The sequence below is a fragment of the Salmo salar genome, chromosome 09 (assembly GCF_965601325.2).
Source record: "Salmo salar chromosome 09, fSalSal1, whole genome shotgun sequence".
NCBI classification, from domain to species: domain Eukaryota; kingdom Metazoa; phylum Chordata; class Actinopteri; order Salmoniformes; family Salmonidae; genus Salmo; species Salmo salar.
The window spans coordinates 130,141,059-130,162,345 of record NC_138299.1 but is presented as its reverse complement, the minus strand read 5'-3'; the positions used below and the strand labels follow the sequence as shown (position 1 = coordinate 130,162,345).

The 21,287-nt window shown below is 46.9% G+C and overlaps 1 protein-coding gene across 2 annotated transcripts in view; it reads right to left on the bottom strand.

The window, feature by feature from the left end:
* LOC106612913 (schwannomin-interacting protein 1) overlaps nucleotides 1-21,287 on the bottom strand; it is a 301,652-nt gene that overhangs the window by 47,202 nt on the left and 233,163 nt on the right. Inside the window, exons 1-2 of one of the 2 annotated variants that reach the window (XM_014214572.3) lie at nucleotides 12,952-13,513; nucleotides 8,218-9,045 (exon numbers count right to left, since the gene is read on the bottom strand). In XM_014214572.3, coding sequence (XP_014070047.1) covers nucleotides 8,218-9,045; nucleotides 12,952-12,957 — 834 coding nt within the window. In that variant the 5' untranslated portion in view covers nucleotides 12,958-13,513. Of the gene's footprint in view, nucleotides 1-8,217; nucleotides 9,046-12,951; nucleotides 13,514-21,287 lie in introns of those variants that run through there. The other variant, XM_014214571.3, reaches the window with a different exon arrangement.

The following is a 21,287-nucleotide window of genomic DNA, read 5'->3' as shown; positions in this document are numbered from 1 at the left end:
CTGCCCTCTACCCAACCCCCATCCACTCTCTGCTGCCCTCTACCCAACCCCCATCTACTCTCTGCTGCCCTCTACCCAACCCCCATCCACTCTCTGCTGCCCTCTACCCAACCCCCATCCACTGCCTGCTGCCCTCCACCCAACCCCCATGCACTCTCTGCTGCCCTCTACCCAAGCCCCATACACTCTCTGCTGCCCTCTACCCAACCCCCATGCACTCTCTGCTGCCCTCTACTGATAAGGGAATCTATATGCTTAAAGGTAATGATTAAAGAATTCCACCCTGAAACGTAACTATTAGTGATTATTAGTTTATGGAACATGTATAATAAATTAGAATGCTAAACTTTAGTGTGACTAAGGAGAGACCGAGAACCATTGAACTATGCATGACCTGACCTGGCTAGAACTCTGAGAAACTTACAATAGGACTGGGAGTCCTTTCAAGGTTCCTCTAATCTCGGGGGAATGAAACTGTTGGCTTGGAAGTGATAAACAGTGGTGAGAACTATGGGGAAAAGATACAACTCATCTACTGTTCGTGTGTGTGTATGTGCCTAGGATATCTACTGTTCGTGTGAATGTATGTGCGTAAATAGGGAGTGAGTTATAAAATGGATGTCTTTGTATTATGGACTTCAGAACGTTCTCTGAATAACCTGTACGGACCTTTTGCATAAGCTGAGTCTTTGCCTAATTATTATTAAACCCAGGGTCTTACAAACCTTGGGGATTGGTCAAAGCTTAAAATAATTGTTAGTTAACATCATTGGGATTGAAAATTCTCGTGACATCAACCCAACCCCATACACTCTCTGCTGCCCTCTACCCAACCCCCAAACACTCTCTGCTGCCCTCTACCCAACCTCCATCTACTCTCTGCTGCCCTCTACCTAACCCCCATCTACTCTCTGCTGCCCTCTATCCAACCCCCATCCACTCTCTCCTGCCCTCTACCCAACCCCCATCCACTCTCTGCTGCCCTCTACCCAACCCCATCACTCTCTGCTGCCCTCTACCCAACCCCATCACTCTCTGCTGCCCTCTACCCAACCCCATAACTCTCTGCTGCCCTCTACCCAACCCCCATCTACTCTCTGCTGCCCTCTACCCAACCCCCATCTACTCTCTGCTGCCCTCCACCCAATCCCCTCACACTCTCTGCTGCCCTATACCCAACCCCCATTACTCTCTACTGCCCTCTATCCAATCCCCATCCACTCTCTGCTGCCCTCTACCCAACCCCCACCCACTCTCTGCTGCCCTCTACCCAACCCCCATCCACTCTCTGCTGCTCTCTACCCAACCCCCATCCACTCTCTGCTGCCCTCCACCCAACCCCCATGCACTCTCTGCTGCCCTCTACCCAACCCCCATCACGCTCTGCTGCCCTCTACCCAACCCCCATGCACTCTCTGCTGCCCTCTACCCACCCCCATCACTCTCTGCTGCCCTCTACCCAACCCCCATCCACTCTCTGCTGCCCTCCACCCAACCCCCAGGCACTCTCTGCTGCCCTCTACCCAACCCCCATCACGCTCTGCTGCCCTCTACCCAACCCCCATCCACTCTCTGCTGCCCTCTACCCAACCCCCATGCACTCTCTGCTGCCCTCTACCCAACCCCATCACTCTCTGCTGCCCTCTACCCAACCCCATAACTCTCTGCTGCCCTCTACCCAACCCCCATCCACTCTCTGCTGCCCTCCACCCAATCCCCTCACACTCTCTGCTGCCCTATACCCAACCCCCATTACTCTCTACTGCCCTCTATCCAATCCCCATCCACTCTCTGCTGCCCTCTACCCAACCCCCACCCACTCTCTACTGCCCTCTATCCAATCCCCATCCACTCTCTGCTGCCCTCTACCCAACCCCCACCCACTCTCTGCTGCCCTCTACCCAACCCCCATCCACTCTCTGCTGCTCTCTACCCAACCCCCATCCACTCTCTGCTGCCCTCCACCCAACCCCCATGCACTCTCTGCTGCCCTCTACCCAACCCCCATCACGCTCTGCTGCCCTCTACCCAACCCCCATGCACTCTCTGCTGCCCTCTACCCACCCCCATCACTCTCTGCTGCCCTCTACCCAACCCCCATCCACTCTCTGCTGCCCTCCACCCAATCCCCTCACACTCTCTGCTGCCCTATACCCAACCCCCATTACTCTCTACTGCCCTCTATCCAATCCCCATCCACTCTCTGCTGCCCTCTACCCAACCCCCACCCACTCTCTGCTGCCCTCTACCCAACCCCCATCCACTCTCTGCTGCTCTCTACCCAACCCCCATCCACTCTCTGCTGCCCTCTACCCAACCCCCATCCACTCTCTGCTGCCCTCTACCCAACCCCCATCACGCTCTGCTGCCCTCTACCCAACCCCCATGCACTCTCTGCTGCCCTCTACCCACCCCCATCACTCTCTGCTGCCCTCTACCCAACCCCCATCCACTCTCTGCTGCCCTCTACCCAACCCCCAGGCACTCTCTGCTGCCCTCTACCCAACCCCCACCCACTCTCTGCTGCTCTCTACCCAACCCCCATCCACTCTCTGCTGCCCTCCACCCAACCCCCATGCACTCTCTGCTGCCCTCTACCCAACCCCCATCACGCTCTGCTGCCCTCTACCCAACCCCCATGCACTCTCTGCTGCCCTCTACCCACCCCCATCACTCTCTGCTGCCCTCTACCCAACCCCCATCCACTCTCTGCTGCCCTCTACCCAACCCCCAGGCACTCTCTGCTGCCCTCTACCCAACCCCCATCACGCTCTGCTGCCCTCTACCCAACCCCCATCCACTCTCTGCTGCCCTCTACCCAACCCCCATGCACTCTCTGCTGCCCTGTACCCAACCCCCATCACGCTCTGCTGCCCTCTACCCAACCCCCATCCACTCTCTGCTGCCCTCTACCCAACCCCCATGCACTCTCTGCTGCCCTCTACCCAACCCTCATCGCTCTCTGCTGCCCTCTACCCAACCCCCATCACTCTCTGCTGCCCTCTACCCAACCCCCATCCACTCTCTGCTGTCCTCTATCCAACCCCCATGCAACTCTCTGCTGCCCTATCTCTCTACCACTTCATCTCTCTCTCTCTCTCTCTCTCTCTCTCTCTCTCTCTCTCTCTCGCTCTCTGTCTTCCCCCAACTTCCATTCTTTCTTGTTCCCCCTCTCTATCTTTCCCTCTACTCTATCATCATTCCCCAGTGTTTTGCTTGTGGTTCTATATATCCTCTATGAGTGCCTTCACTAGAAACTTCTCTTATCCTACAATCTTCTCCCCCCGCCTCTCTCTCTCTCAACGTGGCACAGAGCTGACTGCAGTCTGAGGGTAGTGGTTAGCACTGGAGCTCTCAGGGCAGGGTTCAGACACAGAACAACTACCACATAATCACAGAGTCCAAACACAGAGAGAGAGACATAGGGAGAGGCCGAGAGAGAAAAAAGAGAAGGAGAGATTGAGAGAAGGCAAGCCCTTCAAGTCTCACTCACTTCCACGGCTCTATTTTCCACCTCTCTCTCTTCCCTTGCTTCAACACACTATCTCTGTTACATACTTCTGTTTCCTCAGCCATGTGAGCTTATCTAGGACAGCTTGTTCCACTCTTCCTCTGTTGATTCAGGCTTTGTCTCTCCTTCGTGCTGGTAGATAGCGACAGCTTGAGGAAAACGTCCCTGTAATGTTGTCATTCCATTACTTTAGTCAGCCACAGAGCTGATCTAACAGGGTCAATGGTAAATGCTGATATTTTTATCCCTCCTCTGATCCGGTGATAAAACCTGACAGGGAAACACACTGATGCTGCCTGCCCTGCCAGAAACGTGTGTATCAGTGCATGTGGGTAGATGTGGGTGGTGTGTTGTCAAGTCAACGTGCATGGTTTTTTAACTCATCAGGAAGCATTAGTCAGTGTGCATATTCATTTCTTTGCTGTGTGGTGATATGCTACGGATGTGAGTCCTGTGAGACATGTTGCTACACATGCAGAGATACAAACAGACAGAAATGTGTGTTCGCATGTTGAACAGTCGCTGTGTGTTTTTATCTATGTGCTAGCCTTGTGCTGATACTTGCAATGTATGCTGAGTGATTTAGCTCAAAGGCACATTGTTTTGAAAATATGTACAAGTATGATTGTGTGTATGTGTGTATGTGTGTCACACAAAACTGACGTTGGAACACATGCTAAGCCATGTTGCACTGATTACACTATGTGTGTGTGCGTGCAGACTTGCATATATGGTGTATGAGTGTGTACCACAGGAGGTTGGTGGCACCTTAATTGGGGAGGACTGGCTCGTGGTAACGGCTGGAGCGGAATCAGTGGAACGGTATCAAAGACATTCTCTGTTCCAGCCAGTATTATGAGCCGTCCTCCCCTCAGCAGCCTCCTCTGGTGTGTGTGTTTCTAAACATGTATCTTCAGGCGGCGCTTCACCCTCCTTGTCTCCCTGCTCTTCCACTGGTATGTGAGTGATGGGAGGGGCGCTGCATGTCACAACATAGCTTCACTACTGAGCACACCGTCTACCCACAGGGTACGACTGGATCTGTGCACGTGTGTGTGTGCATGTGTCTGAATAAATGTAGATATTTTCTCAGACATGAGTGTCCTATAGGCCTTTACAAATGTAAATGTAGTACTAAATATACAGACGTGTGTATTAAAGTACCTTTCCTATGAGGTAAATGATTTCACAGCCTCTGAAGCACACAGGTCTTCACTCTTTAACCTCGGCTCTGGTTATGAAGGATAACATTATTGTTTTGGTTTGGGTGGAGTGGACCGCCACGTGCCATTACACCTTACCCCTCGACCTCCTCACCCCAAATTCTTTCCCCTTTCTATTTCCTAACCAAGATCCAGGGGGAGGAGGGAGATATTAGAGAGTGGAAACCACACCGCTGGTCCCCCCTAACTAAACACAGCCATTAACCCCAGTGGTTCATGGTTCCAATACACAGAGTCACGCAGAAACAGACTGACTGGCTCTGTGGTGTATGGGCAGCAGGCAGCAGGCAGCAGGCAGGCTGAACGGTGGCCATACTGTAGCTCCACACAGCTCCACACAGCCAGCCACATTAATCAACACTTCCTTTCCCAGCCGGCAAACACTGTGGAGACGGTTGCCATGGCAATGAAAGGCCGGCTAGCAGGAAGCGGACACACCTAAGGGATCGATGTGTGTGTGTGTGTGACTCGCCCAGGGTCTGGTCTTACTATGGTAGCTGAGGTTCAGTACAAGTAGCTGGCATATGTAGATGTGGCAAACTGTAGATAACACATACAAATGCATATTGTCTGTCTGCATTAATAAAGTATACAGACTACCTCCAGCCCTCTTAAAAGCCCAGCTGTTTTGGAGGATCTTCTGAAGCTGTCTCAGAGGACCCCAAACCCATCCATCCCAGCCTCCCCCCACCCCTCTCCCCCTCTGTCTGGCTGGGCTGTGGGTGGCCTGAGTGGATGTCTTAAAATGTAACAACATGTTAGAAGCCCCCTCCTCTCCTCTCCCACCAGACACTCCCATCCTCAATGAAGACATGTCTTCATCCTTTCACAGTATCCTGAATCTGTGTATCCCAATGACATTCCCATACTGGGAAATAGCAGAAGTGCTCCGGATGTTGGAATTCATACAGGAAATAAGCTTGTTTCAGTCCAACCCTCGTCTCTGCTCTGATATCTCTCCTCCAAGCTCATTCAGGATTACAGGCTATTTTCAGTTCCTTATCTACGCAGGGACATCACAATTCCATGACCTAGTATACGGTCCGGAAACTGTATGTGTTATCAGTAGGCCCTGTGTCACTAAACCTTATACAAACCAAGTGTGTATGTGTGTGTATGTGTATGTGTATGTGTGTGTATGTGTGTGTGTGCAAGTGTGTGCATGTGTGTGTAAGTGTGTATGTGTGTGTATGTGTGTGTGTAAGTGTGTGTGTGTAAGTGTGTGTATGTATGTGCGTGTGTACGTGTGTGTGTGTGTGTGTGTGTGTGTGTGTGTGTGTGTGTGTGTGTGTGTGTGTGTGTGTGTATGTACGTGTGTGTGTGTGTGTGTGTGTGTGTGTGTGTGTGTGTGTGTGTGTGTGTGTGTGTGTGTGTGTGTGTGTGTGTGTGTGTAAGTGTGTGTGTGCGTGTGCGTGTGTGTGCCATCTATAACTACAACCACTACTATTCTCTCAGTACTCTGACATTCGTACTCCTGCTCGGCCCCGTATCCCAGAGAGAGAGAGAGAGTTAGGTGGTAGGGGGGAGGCAGACTTCCCCCATAGAAGGCCTGTTGAATACCATGAGCTGACCTTGCTGCTTCACAGAGAACACAGGTAATAAATACTGACCCATTCTGTAGATACAGCATGGTACTGGAGATACCATCTCTCACCCTTTCTCCCTCTCTGTCATCCCCCTCTCCCTCCCACCCCCCCACATTCCAGACATGCCTCAGGGAGATAGAGGCCTCCAGGACAGTCACACAACGACAGCAGCAGCTATTGTCTGTCAGGACTGAGAGGAGTGGCTTGGGTGTTAGCATGCCAAAGGAGCCCCACTGCTCTCCTCGTCTCTCTCAGACCACACACGAACAAACACGAACAAACACGCACAGGCCACACACACACACACACACACACACACACACACACACACACACACACACACACACACACACACACACACACACACACACACACACACACACACACACACACACACACACACACACACACAAATTTAAACAAGAGTGACTCAAAAGTGCTGACCTCAATAGGCAACAAACAGTGTGTGTGTCAGATTTGACAAGATTCCAGCATACTCTATAACCACATCGCTCCAGCCCTCTTCACACCTACCCACAAGCTGACAATCAACTATAAAACATTCATCAGAAGCAACATTCTCTATGCCTGGTTGATGTCAAGTAAAAAACAACTCCAATATGCAGCCTGTCAACCTGCCAGTGCCAGACCAGGATGTAGCTTGTGGATCTGAAATCCTGCAGCGGCGAGTCATATGACACTGCAACAGCAGCCTCTGCTGGGCGAAACTCAGAATCACCAAAACAAATGTCTTATTTCCTGCCACATCCTCATACTCACAGGCCGTAGACCAGGGGAGGACAACAGGGGCTTCAGGGTTTTATTGTGCTCCAACACACCTGATTAAACGTAATCAACTAATCAGGATCTTCAATTTAGCTGTGTTAGTGCTGGTCCCTCCCAGACTGGAGTTTCCCAGCCCTGCAGTGTTTTTCCATGCTCCTCCAGCTGCAGACTGACTGGGAGCTGAGAAGGAGGTCAGGACTCCAAGCAGCAGCACCCAGCTGGCAGCAGTACACAGCTAGCAGCAGCACATAGCTAGCAGCAGCACGCAGCTGGCAGCAGCAGCACACAGTTAGCAGCAGCAGCACACAGCTAGCAGCAGCACATAGCTAGCAGCAGCAGCACACAGCTGGCAGCAGCACATAGCTAGCAGCAGCACATACTGTAGCTGGCAGCAGCACACAGCTAGCAACAGCACATAGCTAGCAGCAGCACACAGCTGGCAGCAGCAGCAAACAGCTGGCAGCAGCAGCACACAGCTAGCAGCAGCACACAGCTAGCAGCAGCACACAGCTAGCAGCAGCAGCACACAGTTAGCAGCAGCAGCACACAGCTAGCGACAGCACACAGCTAGCAGCAGCACATAGCTTAGTGCCACATTACCCCACTAATCTCTCCTTATCCCAGCATTCCTGCACACATATAATATTCCTCAAATCCACCTGACACAGATAACTGTCGGATTACCACATGACGCAATCCTCAGGGATCACAGAGAAAGCAGAAAAACAAGACAGTGTACATGTTAAACATTCCCCCCCCCCCCCCCCCACTACACACACAACAGGGGGGGGGGGGGGAATCCTTTAGAACCTGGAGTCTGGAGATATATTGTGCTGTTGCAGTTATTGCCTGTATAAATACCAGCTTTCTACTATCTGGGAAAACAACAATAGCACAGGCCTAGTGACCCACAACCTCTTTCTATGTCTGAGGGATCTCATGCACCACTTCATACAATATCTGGCTGGATTTGTCCCACCATGACTGACATCCTCACAACTGACACGCTTCCATGCTTCATCCTACACCATCCAACACCAAGTCACAGAAATCGCAAACACACACACACACATGCCTGCATACATACACACAGACAAAAGTCTCCACTCACTGAGGTGTAGGCGGTCTTTCCCAGGCTGTGGTTGTGATTGAGGTTCCGGTTCTCCTGCTCTCTGCTCTGCAGCCCCGCCAGGTGTCTCTCCAGAGCGGCCCAGTCCATGGTGGGCAGGGACTCTTCCTCCACAATCTCCTCCTCTCTGTATCCCCCCATCCGTCCTCCTATTCCCCCTCCTCCACCACCACCCCCTCCTCCAACGCTGCCTCTGACCCGGCTGGAGCGCCTGTGGCTGGGCTTGGTGGCCCCCATGCCCCTAGGTAGGGGTCTGGTAGGGGAGTGGGGCAGGATCAGGTTGCCATTCTGTTTCAGTTCCTCAGGCACGGCAGCAGCGAAGGTGGCTGTGTGTCCACTGTGAGTAGGAAGGGGTGGAGGCTTCACATCCTGGAATTCCTCGGCCAGGCTGCGGCTGTTCACTGGCTTCCTGAAGCCTCCGCCTGGCGCACCTACCACAACCCCACCCACCTCCTGGCCAGGGGACTGCTGGGAGCTGTAGTCGTCCCCGTACTCGCTCTTCCACTCCTCAATCACCTTCTTCTTGTACTCCTGGTAGTCCTCATCCTCCTCATAGTCCTCATCCTCCAGGGTTGCCAGATCCAGGGAGGGAGAGGATTTGTAGTCCTCTTCTAAGGTTGCCAGTTCCAAAGATGGGGAGGATTTGTAGCCATCCAGGGTTGCCAGTTCCGGGGATGGGGATGACTTGTAGTCCTCCAGGCATGCCAGGTCTAAGGAGGGAGAACAGGGTGTCACCTTGTTGGAGTTGGACTCGGAGCTGGAGCGACTGGAGGCATCGCTCCCCAAGTCCATGCCATCCTCCCGGTAGTCCTGCAGTGGAGAGAGAAAGAGGGATGGAGAGAAAGGAGGGAGAGAGGAGAAATGGAGAAAAACATATATAAATAGAGGTAAGAAAGAACGAGAGATTGGAAAGAGAAATGATGATATTGAGATAAAGATAGAGGTTGAAAGAGAGAGAGGGAGGGGAGAGAGGAAGAGAGAGACTCAAACAGAGAATTTAGGGAAGTGTGCACACAGAGATTACTGTTGTGGTTTGAGACCAACAACCACAGAACACTTCCTGCCCCGGTAGAACTTCCTTCCTCTAAATTAATTTCCTTGGCACCGTTTCAGTCCCTCTCTGACGCACTTTCTCCTCTCCTCCCAGTCACACTCTCTCCTCTCCTCCCTGAGACAACCTCTCTCCTCTCTCTCTCCTCCTCCTCTCCTCTCCTCCTCCTCTCCTCTCCTCTCCTCTCCTCTCCTCTCCTCTCTCTCTCCTCTCCTCCCTGAGACAACCTCTCCTCTCCTCTCCTCCCAGACACACTCTCTCCCTCTCCTCCCTGAAACAACTTCTCCTCTCCTCCCAGACACACTCTCTCCTCTCCTCCCTGAGACAACCTCTCCTCTCCTCCCAGACACACTCTCTCCTCCTGTTTGTTTATATCTGAAGTTTGCATTGTAACAGCTGAGCCAGAGAGAGAGAGAGAGAGAGAGAGAGAGAGAGGAGAGAGAGAGAGAGAGAGAGAGAGAGAGAGAGAGAGAGAGAGAGAGAGAGAGAGAGAGAGAGAGAGAGAGAGAAGAGCGCGAGAGAGAGCGAGAGAGAGAGAGAGACGAGAGAGAGAGAGAGAAGTAATTTCTCCTATCATCACACATATCACATAGTTTCCCATTTCAGATTGTTAATCAGAGGCAGATGCTGTCACAATGTATTTCCTTATCTGTGTCTTTGGCAAAGTCTTCCCAACAATAATGGTCCATGTGAGGAATACCAATCTCTTTCTCCAATCGTCCCAAGGTGAATGCCACTGCCATGGCTCTATATATAACATGCATTGCGGTGGCTGTGAGTGACTTAAACAGATGAGTCCAGGGTGGCTGTCTGACCTTGACTGTCTACAGTGTGAGGCCACAGTGTGTGTTGCTGTTGTTGTCCAGTGCCAGAACAATCACTGTCTGATTGATTACCAACTTAATGAAAATGCCGGCCTTGTTTATGGGCCTCCACAAATATCAGCACGACCTGAACCTCTTTCAGTATTTTCACCTCACTTTTAAAAGTTCATGAAAAACAAGCAGCAGCAATTTATTCAAAGTTACAACTGGAAAAACGAATTGTTATGCATCCAACACACTAAGACTGATTGATTGATGATGTTTATTGTCCTTCATTTTTCTTGTGGCCTGTTAATTTCGAAATACACCAAAGAATGGAGTTCACAAAGTGTTGATTAAATGATATGCAATACATTTGAATATAAAAATTGCAAACCCTGACATTAAAAATAATCAGTACAACCACCAACATAGACAAGCACCTCACCAGTAACCCTTTCCCCCCAAACCACACTCGATAAGAGCTATCTTAAAGGGATACCTAACATGCTAGTAGATACCCATAGACTTCCAGTCATTGCGCTAACGCTAGTTAGCATTGGCTCGGGAAACTACCTCTTAACTTCCTTCATACTGGACACAGAGACATAAAAATGGTATCCACGAGTTAATATTTAAGGTCTGCTTATAACTATGTAATAACGGTTAATATGCAGTTTATATGCAGACCTGCAGATTAAATGATACCAGCACCTAATCTATACACATCACACCTAACTTTATGTCTGTCATCACTGATGTTAGTCGCCAGCTGAATGAATCTACCCAGTGATTCAAAACTGTGACTCAACTCCTTAGAGACGTTCAATTTATTGACGCAGTGTAACTATACAGAACACAACTTCATTCAGACCTAATGAACCATTTTTTTTATGGAACATGGACCATCGTTCCATCCAGAGACTTGGATTTAAAGACAATTTCAGTATCTTTATAATTCTTTGCTCATTCTAGGCAATAACCCTACGATTTCTTTATAGTAAAGATCCTTGTTTGATAGATTATTCTATTCCTTTCTGACACCCCATCCCTACATCCACCGGGACTGCTATTTCATTTCTTCTCCCAGACCCAGACAAACCAGTATAATCCGGGGAGGGGGGGCAGGCTGGCAACAGTCGAGCTGTTGGCAATAGTGGCTCACTTTAACTCACACTCTCGCAAAATGGCAATGTTTCGTTACATTGATTTTATATTGTGAATGTGGACTATTTTAATAAGGACAACATCTGAAAAGGGGGTTGTTTCACCGATTCATAGCTGCACCTAGTGTCAATGTCGTAGTAGGCTAGTTGACATCTAGGCGTGGGGACATATGCGCGCATCCTGCACCTCGCCCCATATCCCCGAGTCCAGTCACGTTTATGATTAAGATTCGAGATCAGAATGTTGTGTTGGCTACATGTGACATATCGCCTACACGAGGTCACGAATCCATGAGCTGCCGTTCAAAGAGTGGTGCGAGTTCGTTACAATGTGGCTACAATGTAGCAAACCTTAACAAAATGCTCATCAAAACACCGGCTCTTTCAGTGATCCATCCGGCCGCTTTTATTCGAAAGTCTACCTTCCATTCCAAGATTATTCAAAGACGATTATATTAGCCTACTCTGTACATTATAACTAAAAAGCTAGATAAGGGATCATGGCGTGTTTCCTTTATCTCCAGCCATTAAAGTAGGATACCACTTTAGCCTATAGTGGGGAAGCCGTGGGAATCCGTTTTAAATCTCAACCTGCGAGTCGTTAAAAGGGCAACGGCTCCACTGGTGGGAAAGAGCGTAGCGTAGCCTGTATAATCATAAAAAGAATATAACAGCTCTAGGCCTATCAAATACGTCGGAATTAAAGTGACGCTTCCAGCTCCTGTATTATCATATTAATACCATTTTTGGCGTCGGTTCATTTGAGTCCGTGTAAAATGTGTAGCCTTATTATTTAAAGTGATTCAGAAAGAGAAAAATCCCGTCAAGACAGCCGGGCGGGGGAGCGGTGGGACCCGCGTTGGTTCATCCTCTCACCGATTAACCTCGTAGCCTACACTGGGTGGATTTGGCCGTACAATACATGCAAATTGACAGCTGCGCGGAACCCCACCCCGACAGCAAGGCGGGTGTTTTGGGTTTAATTCGTGTCTTGAAGGGGACACTGGCCACAATCATAAACCCCTGTCATTTTAATGTACTTTTGAATAAGCTACAAAACCAGTTTTGCACTTGCTTATTCGGCTAAATGGTCATTACATTTAACGCCCATGTCATTTAGGCTACACAAACCTCTGCTCTAGCCTACCCGCTGTGGTAAAGTGTGTTCAGTCGATGCCAATTAATAAAAACCTTTAATGCAGGAAAATACTGTATCAACTTCATAAACAGATAGACCATCTGCAGAGTCATTCATCCTCAAATGATGTAATGTTCCCAAAAAAGTCACGGGAAAACCTCACATCCCCCGGCAACAGCCGTGACAGTACCACCCAATTTCACAACGCAGATGACAACCAAAATAACGAGTCCACACTGACGACAGGGTTCCTATCAATAGACCACACTGCACTACATATCAATAAACAATGTTTACCCCTCCATGGTTAGGCTGATATAGGCTATTGAATAAGACAGCCTATACCCTATAATAAACCAGCTCAGGCAGCGACTGTACTAATGATAGTCTACTAACCTGCAAACGCCCTATAGTAAAATGTCTGAATGACAGAAAACAGCCTATTCTAAGTAAATCTAGTATGACCGATGACCTATAGAAGACATAAATTAAGGTAATGCAAATAGCCCAGCCTATGGGTTGAATAGTCATAACAACAAACGCAGCACCAATACTTACTGTCATTTTCTCTGTAAGATCTCTTGTCTCAAGACATTTTAAAGTCAATACCAGACAACAATTGGATCTTTGTTTGTCAGTACACTCGGGAGATGGTGAGGATATTATCCGCTACCCGGAGATATTACAGAAAGCCGGTAGATTGTTGAGAGCGTATGCCAGTCCAGTCATTGCTCTGTGTGTATCCGCCGCGGAGCCCAACCCATGAGCTCTCCCGAGAATGAGTAAAAACAAGACACGTTAAAAAAATCTAAAATAGATGAGTTAAAAAATAATTGCGCGCTCCCAGATCGCCGCTCCTCTCTCCTTTCCCGGTACAGACGTCAACGTCGCTTCTACTGTTCAGCGCACGCACACACAAACTCACAGAGTGATTGGCGAGAGAATGTGAATGTGTCTCTCTCCGCGCGTTTTTATCGCCCGCACAAGTCAGCCTCGCACATATCTCTGCTTTCCAGTGCATTCAACTTAACGCTCACACACAAGCAAAGAAGCTCCCTGCCACAGCGGCGTCTCAACTTCTCCAGCGCTCTATCGCAGCAGGCTGCTCTGAGGACAAACTGACGACAGAACAGTAGCCCTGCCTTCTACACTCACTGACCTTGCGAATGGTATATTGAGGGAAAGAGACATAGAGAGAAATATAGCAGAGAGAGAGAGAGAGAGAGAAGAGAGAGAGAGAGAGAGAGAGAGAGAGAGAGAGAGAGAGAGAGAGAGAGAGAGAGAGCCCAACACTATATCTAGTTGAATAATTCAAGATGCCCTGGTGTTCTGAATAGGTTTGGAACAGTTTCTGTCACACTGTGAATACATAAGCTATAAGCAGCCTTGGACATCTCAAGGATACTGCTGTCATGTTCTTTGTAATTGAAGCGCTGTGTTGAGGCTCATAAAGATAGATCTAGTCTTCTGGACAGACCCGTGTTTTGGCCCAAAGGGTTGTGGTCTGTTTTGGTACCCCAGACTGCCATGACTGCCATGTCTCAAATCACACCCTATTCCATATAGTGGCTAGAGACCTCTGACATCTCATTCTCCATCTCACTTTTGGCCAAGGCCTATTCTCCATATAGTGCACTACCTCTATCCAAAAGTAGCACAGCACACCCACTGGGCAACAACTGGTTGAATCAATATTATTTCCAAGTCCTTTCAATCCCCAAAAAATCAATGTGATGACGTTGAATCAACGTGGGAAACTAATTGGATTTGCAAAAAAATCATCAACGTAAGGGCATTTCGTCTTTTTTTCACCCATCTTTTAACCTTAATCCAATGACATAGTGAAATGTTTTGTTGATTTCACATTGAGTTCACAAGTCGTAGTTGAACTGATGTCTGTGCTCAGTGGGTAGGATGTAATCGGAGATTTACCACTGTTGAATTCACCCCATGCACATATGCACAGCTGCACTCACAGGGTTGAGACAGGGTTAACACAAACATGTTATTCCTCTGACATGTTTTATGATTGGAACTGGTAATATACACTGAACCAAAATATAAACGCAACATGTAAAGTGTTGGTCCCTTGGTTCATGAGCTGAAAAAAAAATCCAACACATTTTCCATATGCACAAAAAGCTTATTTCTCTCAAATTTTGTGGAAAAATGTGTTTACATTCCTTTTAGTGAGAATTTATCCTTTGCCAAGATAATCCATCCACCTGACAGGTGTGGCATATCAAGAAGCTGATTAAACAGCATGATTATTACACAGGTGCACCTTGTGCTGGGGACAATAAAAGGCCACTTTAAAATGTGCAGTTTTGTCACACAACACAATGCCACTGATGTCTCAAGTTTTGAGGGAGCGTGCAATTGGCATGCTGACTGCAGGAATGTCCATCAGAGCTGTTGCTAGAGAATTGAATTGAACGTTGTTTTAGAAAATTTGGCAGTACGTCCAACCGGCCTCACAATCGCAGACCACGTGTAACCATGCCAGCCCAGAAGTTCCACATCAGGCTTCTTCACCTGCGGGATCGTCTGAAGGGGTTCAGGGGGGATGCTGAGGAGTATTTATGTCTGTAATAAAGCCCTTTTGTGGGGAAAAAACCATTGTGGGTGGGCCTGGCTGCACCCCGGCCTAATTAATGTATTTCAATTGACTGATTTCCTTATATTAACTGTAACTCAGTCAAATCTTTAAAATTGATGCATGTTGTGTTTATATTTTTGTTCAGTACAGCATTTTCAGGCATGGTTATCAAATTAAGACTCAGAGCATTACAACCACCTATAACACACATACGCTGCACGGCCTAGATTTAAACCTCTAAACATAGTTTATTGGAGGAGGATGGGAGCGGAGCGTTGTACAGATATATAAATATATAATAGCAGCACAAAGGATTACGTCCTGGTAATGAAAGAGCACTACTTCAAAGACCCCTCACTGAGACACTCTCCTCGCTGCAGAGGGGACACCACCATCAGGGATCTCCCCAAAGAGAGATGCAGCGGGGGCCCTATTGCTATCTCCCCTTACACCCCCCATTCCCAAATGTCCCGCTTCCCCCCCAAACGCCAATTGGTCACAGAGGCAGAGTGAGCTACCAGATAGTTAAATGCCTTTAGTGAAGCTGAGACACTTTTGGGTTCCTCATCTAGTGAGGAACGTGACGTGGGTGAGTTAACACTCTCACTAGGCAATTAGCTTGTCAACAGGAGGCTAATGTAGTGTGTTTTAGTCCTCTACTTCCCCCCCCCCCCCCTCCCCCCCATTTACAACCCCACACCCTCAACTGCGATACCCAACCTTTTTGAAGTTCCTTTATTACCTCCTTTCAAGTAAAGGCCATAGCAATTATTTGATCCAAAATTCCTCTCTGCCCTTTACAAATTGGACCAGAAAACATCTGTGAAGCGTCAGAGAAGATCTTAAACGACATGATAGAGATGTCCATGTCAGTTCACTCAGAAGACTTTTGATCGATGTCTTCAACCAATCTTCAAAAGAAGACCGTACTGCAGATGACTTTTACTGTACTTTTTGATTTAGGACAGGTGGTCAAAGGAAGTTCACCAGTCAACATCACACAGTACGGCTCACCCCAGGCACCTAAACCCCGTTGTGTTTCTATCACAGTGCCCTGCAGTGCCAATGAACAGTGAGGTGGCTATGAAACTGCCAGCAAACAGGCCTCACCCGTCATATGGGCGCTCGGAGGGGCACAGAATTCATCCCAGATCTACCTGGAACTGCCTATCTGCCAATCACCCAGAGCTGGGCTGCATGGTGAAACGATCTATCTGACAGATATCACCGAGGTCCTATTACTGACAGAGAGATAAGGGCTAGAAAAAAACCTTTCAGATAATACTTGGAAAAACAGGGAACATATTCATTCCTCTGCTTATATCCGTCTCACAGGCGTTTAAAAAACAGACCGCCTGACAGTCGTTGAGAAATGGAAGCTGTCTGCCTCGTCAGGAACTCACCCACTCTGACGGAGGAATACAGACAGTGACCTTGGAGGCTTCCACACAGGGATAACTGTCTCTCTTTCTCTCCTCTCTCTCTCTCTCTCTCTCATGTCAGAACAGCAGGAATAAAAAGAACACCCTTGAAATAAGACGAGTTGAACCAGACAACAGAAACTGATCGTAAAAAACAGGAACGGACATGGCTATGGTATAACCTTCAAGCCTTGAGTGGGGAAATTACCTTTTAGGTTAGGAGACACTAAATCCCACACGGGGATTCTAACAACCCTCTCCTCTCAGGTCACAATCTCCTGCCATGTCTTGTCAGGCAGATGGGTAAAAAAATCCAGACCTGAGACTGCTACAGAACGACGGTCCCCAGATACCAGATACCAACTACCTCTAACCCAAGATACCAAATACCAAAACCTTGTGGGAGCATTGGGAGAGGGAGACAGGCTGTCATTGATGAATGTCAGATGTCCACAATGGAGATCTGATCTTTGACTGGCTAAGCGACTCACTGGTACTGAATATCAACAGGGTATGTGAATGGGAAGGACAGGTATTCAGCCTAACAATGTAGTATGACAATTGCCTCTGTGTTAAATCGCTGTGAGTTTAGAGAAAGCGGGTAAGGTGTGTGTGTGTGGTGTGTGTGTGATTCATGTTGTTTCATGCAGAATGGGTTAGCCGAGGAAAGCTGCTTACATTTAGGTTGATGATTAACACCTGATTCTATCATTGTACCATTTGATATAATAAACAACATTAGCCGTTAATGAAGTGTGAAATGAGTTGCTAGAAAAACATCAAGTGGCATATTTTTTCCCTGAACAGTGTAGAAAGCCATTCATTAGATTCATTAAGATGACAAGCACATCAGACTCCAAACTGGAGCCTATCTGTGGAGTGTTCTTTCCTGGGTGAAATATAATTGGAATGCTGAGTTTGTGTAATATGTCTTTGTTTTAATATGAGTGAATCCGTCTCCCATCCGCAGTGCTCCACATTTATCATGTGTCTGCAGACCTTATACACCCTTAATAGAATGGACACATCTATCTGCAGTTCTGCACTGCCACCAGCCTACAGAGGACAGACAGGAGATAGTACGAAAGGAGTAGAATTAATGTGGAATGATGATGTTGATGCAAGAATGATCTTAATTGAAAATAAATGGCACATTTTCATTTTTGAATTGGAATTTCAGTTTATCTCCTCAATTGACTGAATGGACATATAATTGACATTTACCCTGACCTGTAAGGATACAGCCAGTGAAGTTTGAGAGAGTTTGCTTATTAACTTCATGAGTTATAATTCTATAATTCTTGTGACCTGAGTCATCAGTGTGACAGGAGAGATCAGGATCGGCGTAGTAGCAGAAGATGGAAGCCCACTTCAGGCTGATTACATCAAACTGAAGGCTACTGCTAATTAGAGGGAAAGCAGGGGATGGTAATTAACTAAAGTAGTCAAGCCAGGAGAGGCCTCCTGTGGGAGGGTGAGAAATATAGGCCCGGGTCTGTGTGGTTCCCCCAGGCCCTTTAACCCTGTACCAAAGTGGAGAGAACTCAACGTTTTATTGTTAGGGTCTTGATACTTCTCATACTTCCCTCTCTCCCTGTCTCACTTTCAGACCTCATGGTTAGAATATACAGAATAGTACCAAAATGATTTCTTCAAAAGGCTGAGACTCACTCTCACTCTATCAACTAGGGTTGCAAAGGGAGAGTGTATTACTGGAAACTTTGAAAGTTTAACAGTAAACTACCAGAATGTTGGTATCTTTCAAGGATTTGATGTAATCTATCACAAGACATCTAGTGGCCCATTTGGGTATTTCAGATTATCACAGGTGTCGGTAATCATCTCTCACCCTTCTGCGTGGCCTTAACACATGTCAAATATATGAAATATTTAAATAACATGATTTTAAAATAAAACATTTAATGACAAAGCTATAAAACATCCTAAATATAAACCATACATTTAGTGAATACCATTGGTGTTTAATATGAAGGTTTCAGCATGAAATATCCTTTATATATTATTTTACAAACTTTTTATTTATTAACTATGTCAATATGTATTTGTTGTCAATCTTTTGGCATCAAACTGGTGGAAGTTGTGAAAGAAGTCAATAGTTGGAAGAGTTGCAGAATTAATAAAAATAATGGCATTGTTGATTAGATGCTTTTTTCAGTAAATAGGCTATTTTCTCTTGAACCATATGGTCTATCTACTAGAAACTCATGGACAATATGGACTCCAATATAATAAAATAATACTATATATATGAATATATTTTTTTCAAGTTATTCAAGTAAAAATGACCAAAGTTCCGATAGATTGCCAAAGATTTTCTATTAATTACCAAAATTACTAAAGATTCCGTGAACTTTGGTAAATTACCAATAGCTTTGCAACCCTAATCTCAACAGCTACACATTTATATTGCCATAGCTTCTCTCTTGAGATCCTTCTCTTTTCTGCAACAAGGCATAAAAAAACAGCTAGCCCAGCAGTTAAAGGACTAGTTCACTATTTTACAACTTGATGTTAGATGGTTCCTTACCCTGAAAGTAGTCTATGGACCAGGACAAACTGTTGGTTCATGGTTCAATTTTCTTTAAAACGGCCATTACAAACTTCAGCTAACTTTAGCCACCACTACCTAAAAATCTATGGAAGTGACGGTGGCAGGTGAGCATGTTTTGAAAAATGTTAAAATAACCTGAAATTAATTACATATTTGATTTGATGTTACGTAAAGGTAATTTGGCCATAAAAAAAAATACATGCTCACATACCCCCATCACTTCCATAGATTTTTTGCTTGCGGTGGCTAAAGTTAGGAATGGTTGTATAAAGAAAACGGAACCATGGATTCCAGTTTCTCCTGGCCATAGACTACTTTCAGGGTGAGAAACCATCTAACATCAAGTTGTAAAATAGTGAACTAGTCCTTTAAGTCAGAGAGAACAACTGTGAGACTCAGACTGTGTCTGGTCCCTCAGCTGGCTGGACTGGCACACCTCAATGCCCATCTCTGTCTCTCTGCCCTGTCAGCACTACAGATAGCGAGGGACACAGTTGCCTGCCCGACGTACACACAATTTATTGCCCACACCAAATTGGAAGACGTCTCAGGCGCTTTAAGCATGCAGCGCTCCTGCTATTCTCCACCTTCGCCGTAAATGACTAAATGCAAAGATCCGCAGGGGGAGAGGAAGAGGAGATTGATTTAGAGAGGGAATAAAAAGATGGAGAGAGAAAGAGAATCATGGAGGGGAGGGGGAGAGGAAGGCAGTCCTGTGTCTGCGACTGAGGTGTGTTGTTGCTCCACGTTGAAATTGCCCCCCTGAACACAGGTCTAGAATCAGATTACCCCCCCAACAATCCTAACTTGAACCATTAGAGGGTTAAACACAGTTGACTTCAGATCAGATCATAGGTGACAACTCCATTACACCTGAGTGGGTGGAGGAGGTGACAGGCTGTAGACAAGGTTTGTGCGACATCATGACGACAGCAGGGGACCTGGAAGGTGGCAGAATGCTGTCCAGACCAATTATTCATTGTTCGAAGTCACCAGACACCACTCTGTCCCGCTTCACATACTCACACAAATCCTCGTAACTCAACAACACATCTGACAGACGGACTGAGAGAGGAATCGGAGAGAAGTGAGATTGAGGGAAGAGAGAGAGAGGATGGGGAATAGAAAATGAGAGGAAAATAAGGAGAGCTAAAGAGTGAAAGAAGGGAAGACAAGAAAGAGAGGGAGGAAGAATATGAGAGAGAGAGAGAGAGAGAGAGAGAGAGAGAGAGAGAGAGAGAGAGAGAGAGAGAGAGAGAGAGAGAGAGAGAGAGAGAGAGGATGGGGGATAGAAAATGAGAGGAAAATAAGGAGAGCTAAAGAGTGAAAGAAGGGAAGACAAGAAAGAGAGGGAGGAAGAATATGAGAGAGAGAGAGAGAGAGAGAGAGAGAGAGAGACAGACAGACAGACAGACAGACAGACAGACAGACAGACAGACAGACAGACAGACAGACAGACAGACAGACAGACAGACAGACAGACAGACAGACAGACAGACAGACAGACAGACAGACAGACAGACAGACAGACAGACAGACAGAGAGGAATAGAGGAAGACTGTATCTGGGTTCTTGGCTATAAGCCACATGATGACAACAGAGGGCTAGGGGGATGATTGCATTATGAGCTCTGCATCTACCCTCAATCATCATGCATATTCACATATTCATTGATGCTTACGTTATTGTACTGTATTACAGTAGGTGCATGCAAGACAGCAGAATAGCAATGAGACCAATAGAGCACCACAGTATGAGTCATAATACACATAAAACCAAGCAGTTAAATAGGGAAATGGTCCCTATCGTTTTTCCACCATTATTTTTTCCCATAGAGGATTTTAGAAACACTTCAAATAAAGGCTGTTTTTTGTGTAGGCTTATCCTGGCGTTATGTTTAGATCTCTCTGGGACAAGGTGACTTTTATCAATACAGTGGCAAGAAAAAGTATGTGAACCCTTTGGAATGACCTGGATTTCTGCATAAATTGGTATAATTGTTTGTGTGTTATTAGTTTAAGCACACTGTGTTTGTCTATTGTTGTGACTAAGATGAAGACAAGATCAAATTGTATGAGAAATGTATGCAGAAATCCAGGTCATTCCAAAGGGTTCACATACGTTTTCTTGCCACTGTATATTCAATATATTCATCAGTATTATGACCTCCACTTTGGGGCACTATACAGCCTGAAATTAAGACTCATCAAAAACAACACGCAACAAATAACAACCCCTAAAGAACTTATATTAGATTTTCTGTAAAGATCTCTGCATTCGCCTTTAGTCCTGATAGGTACTA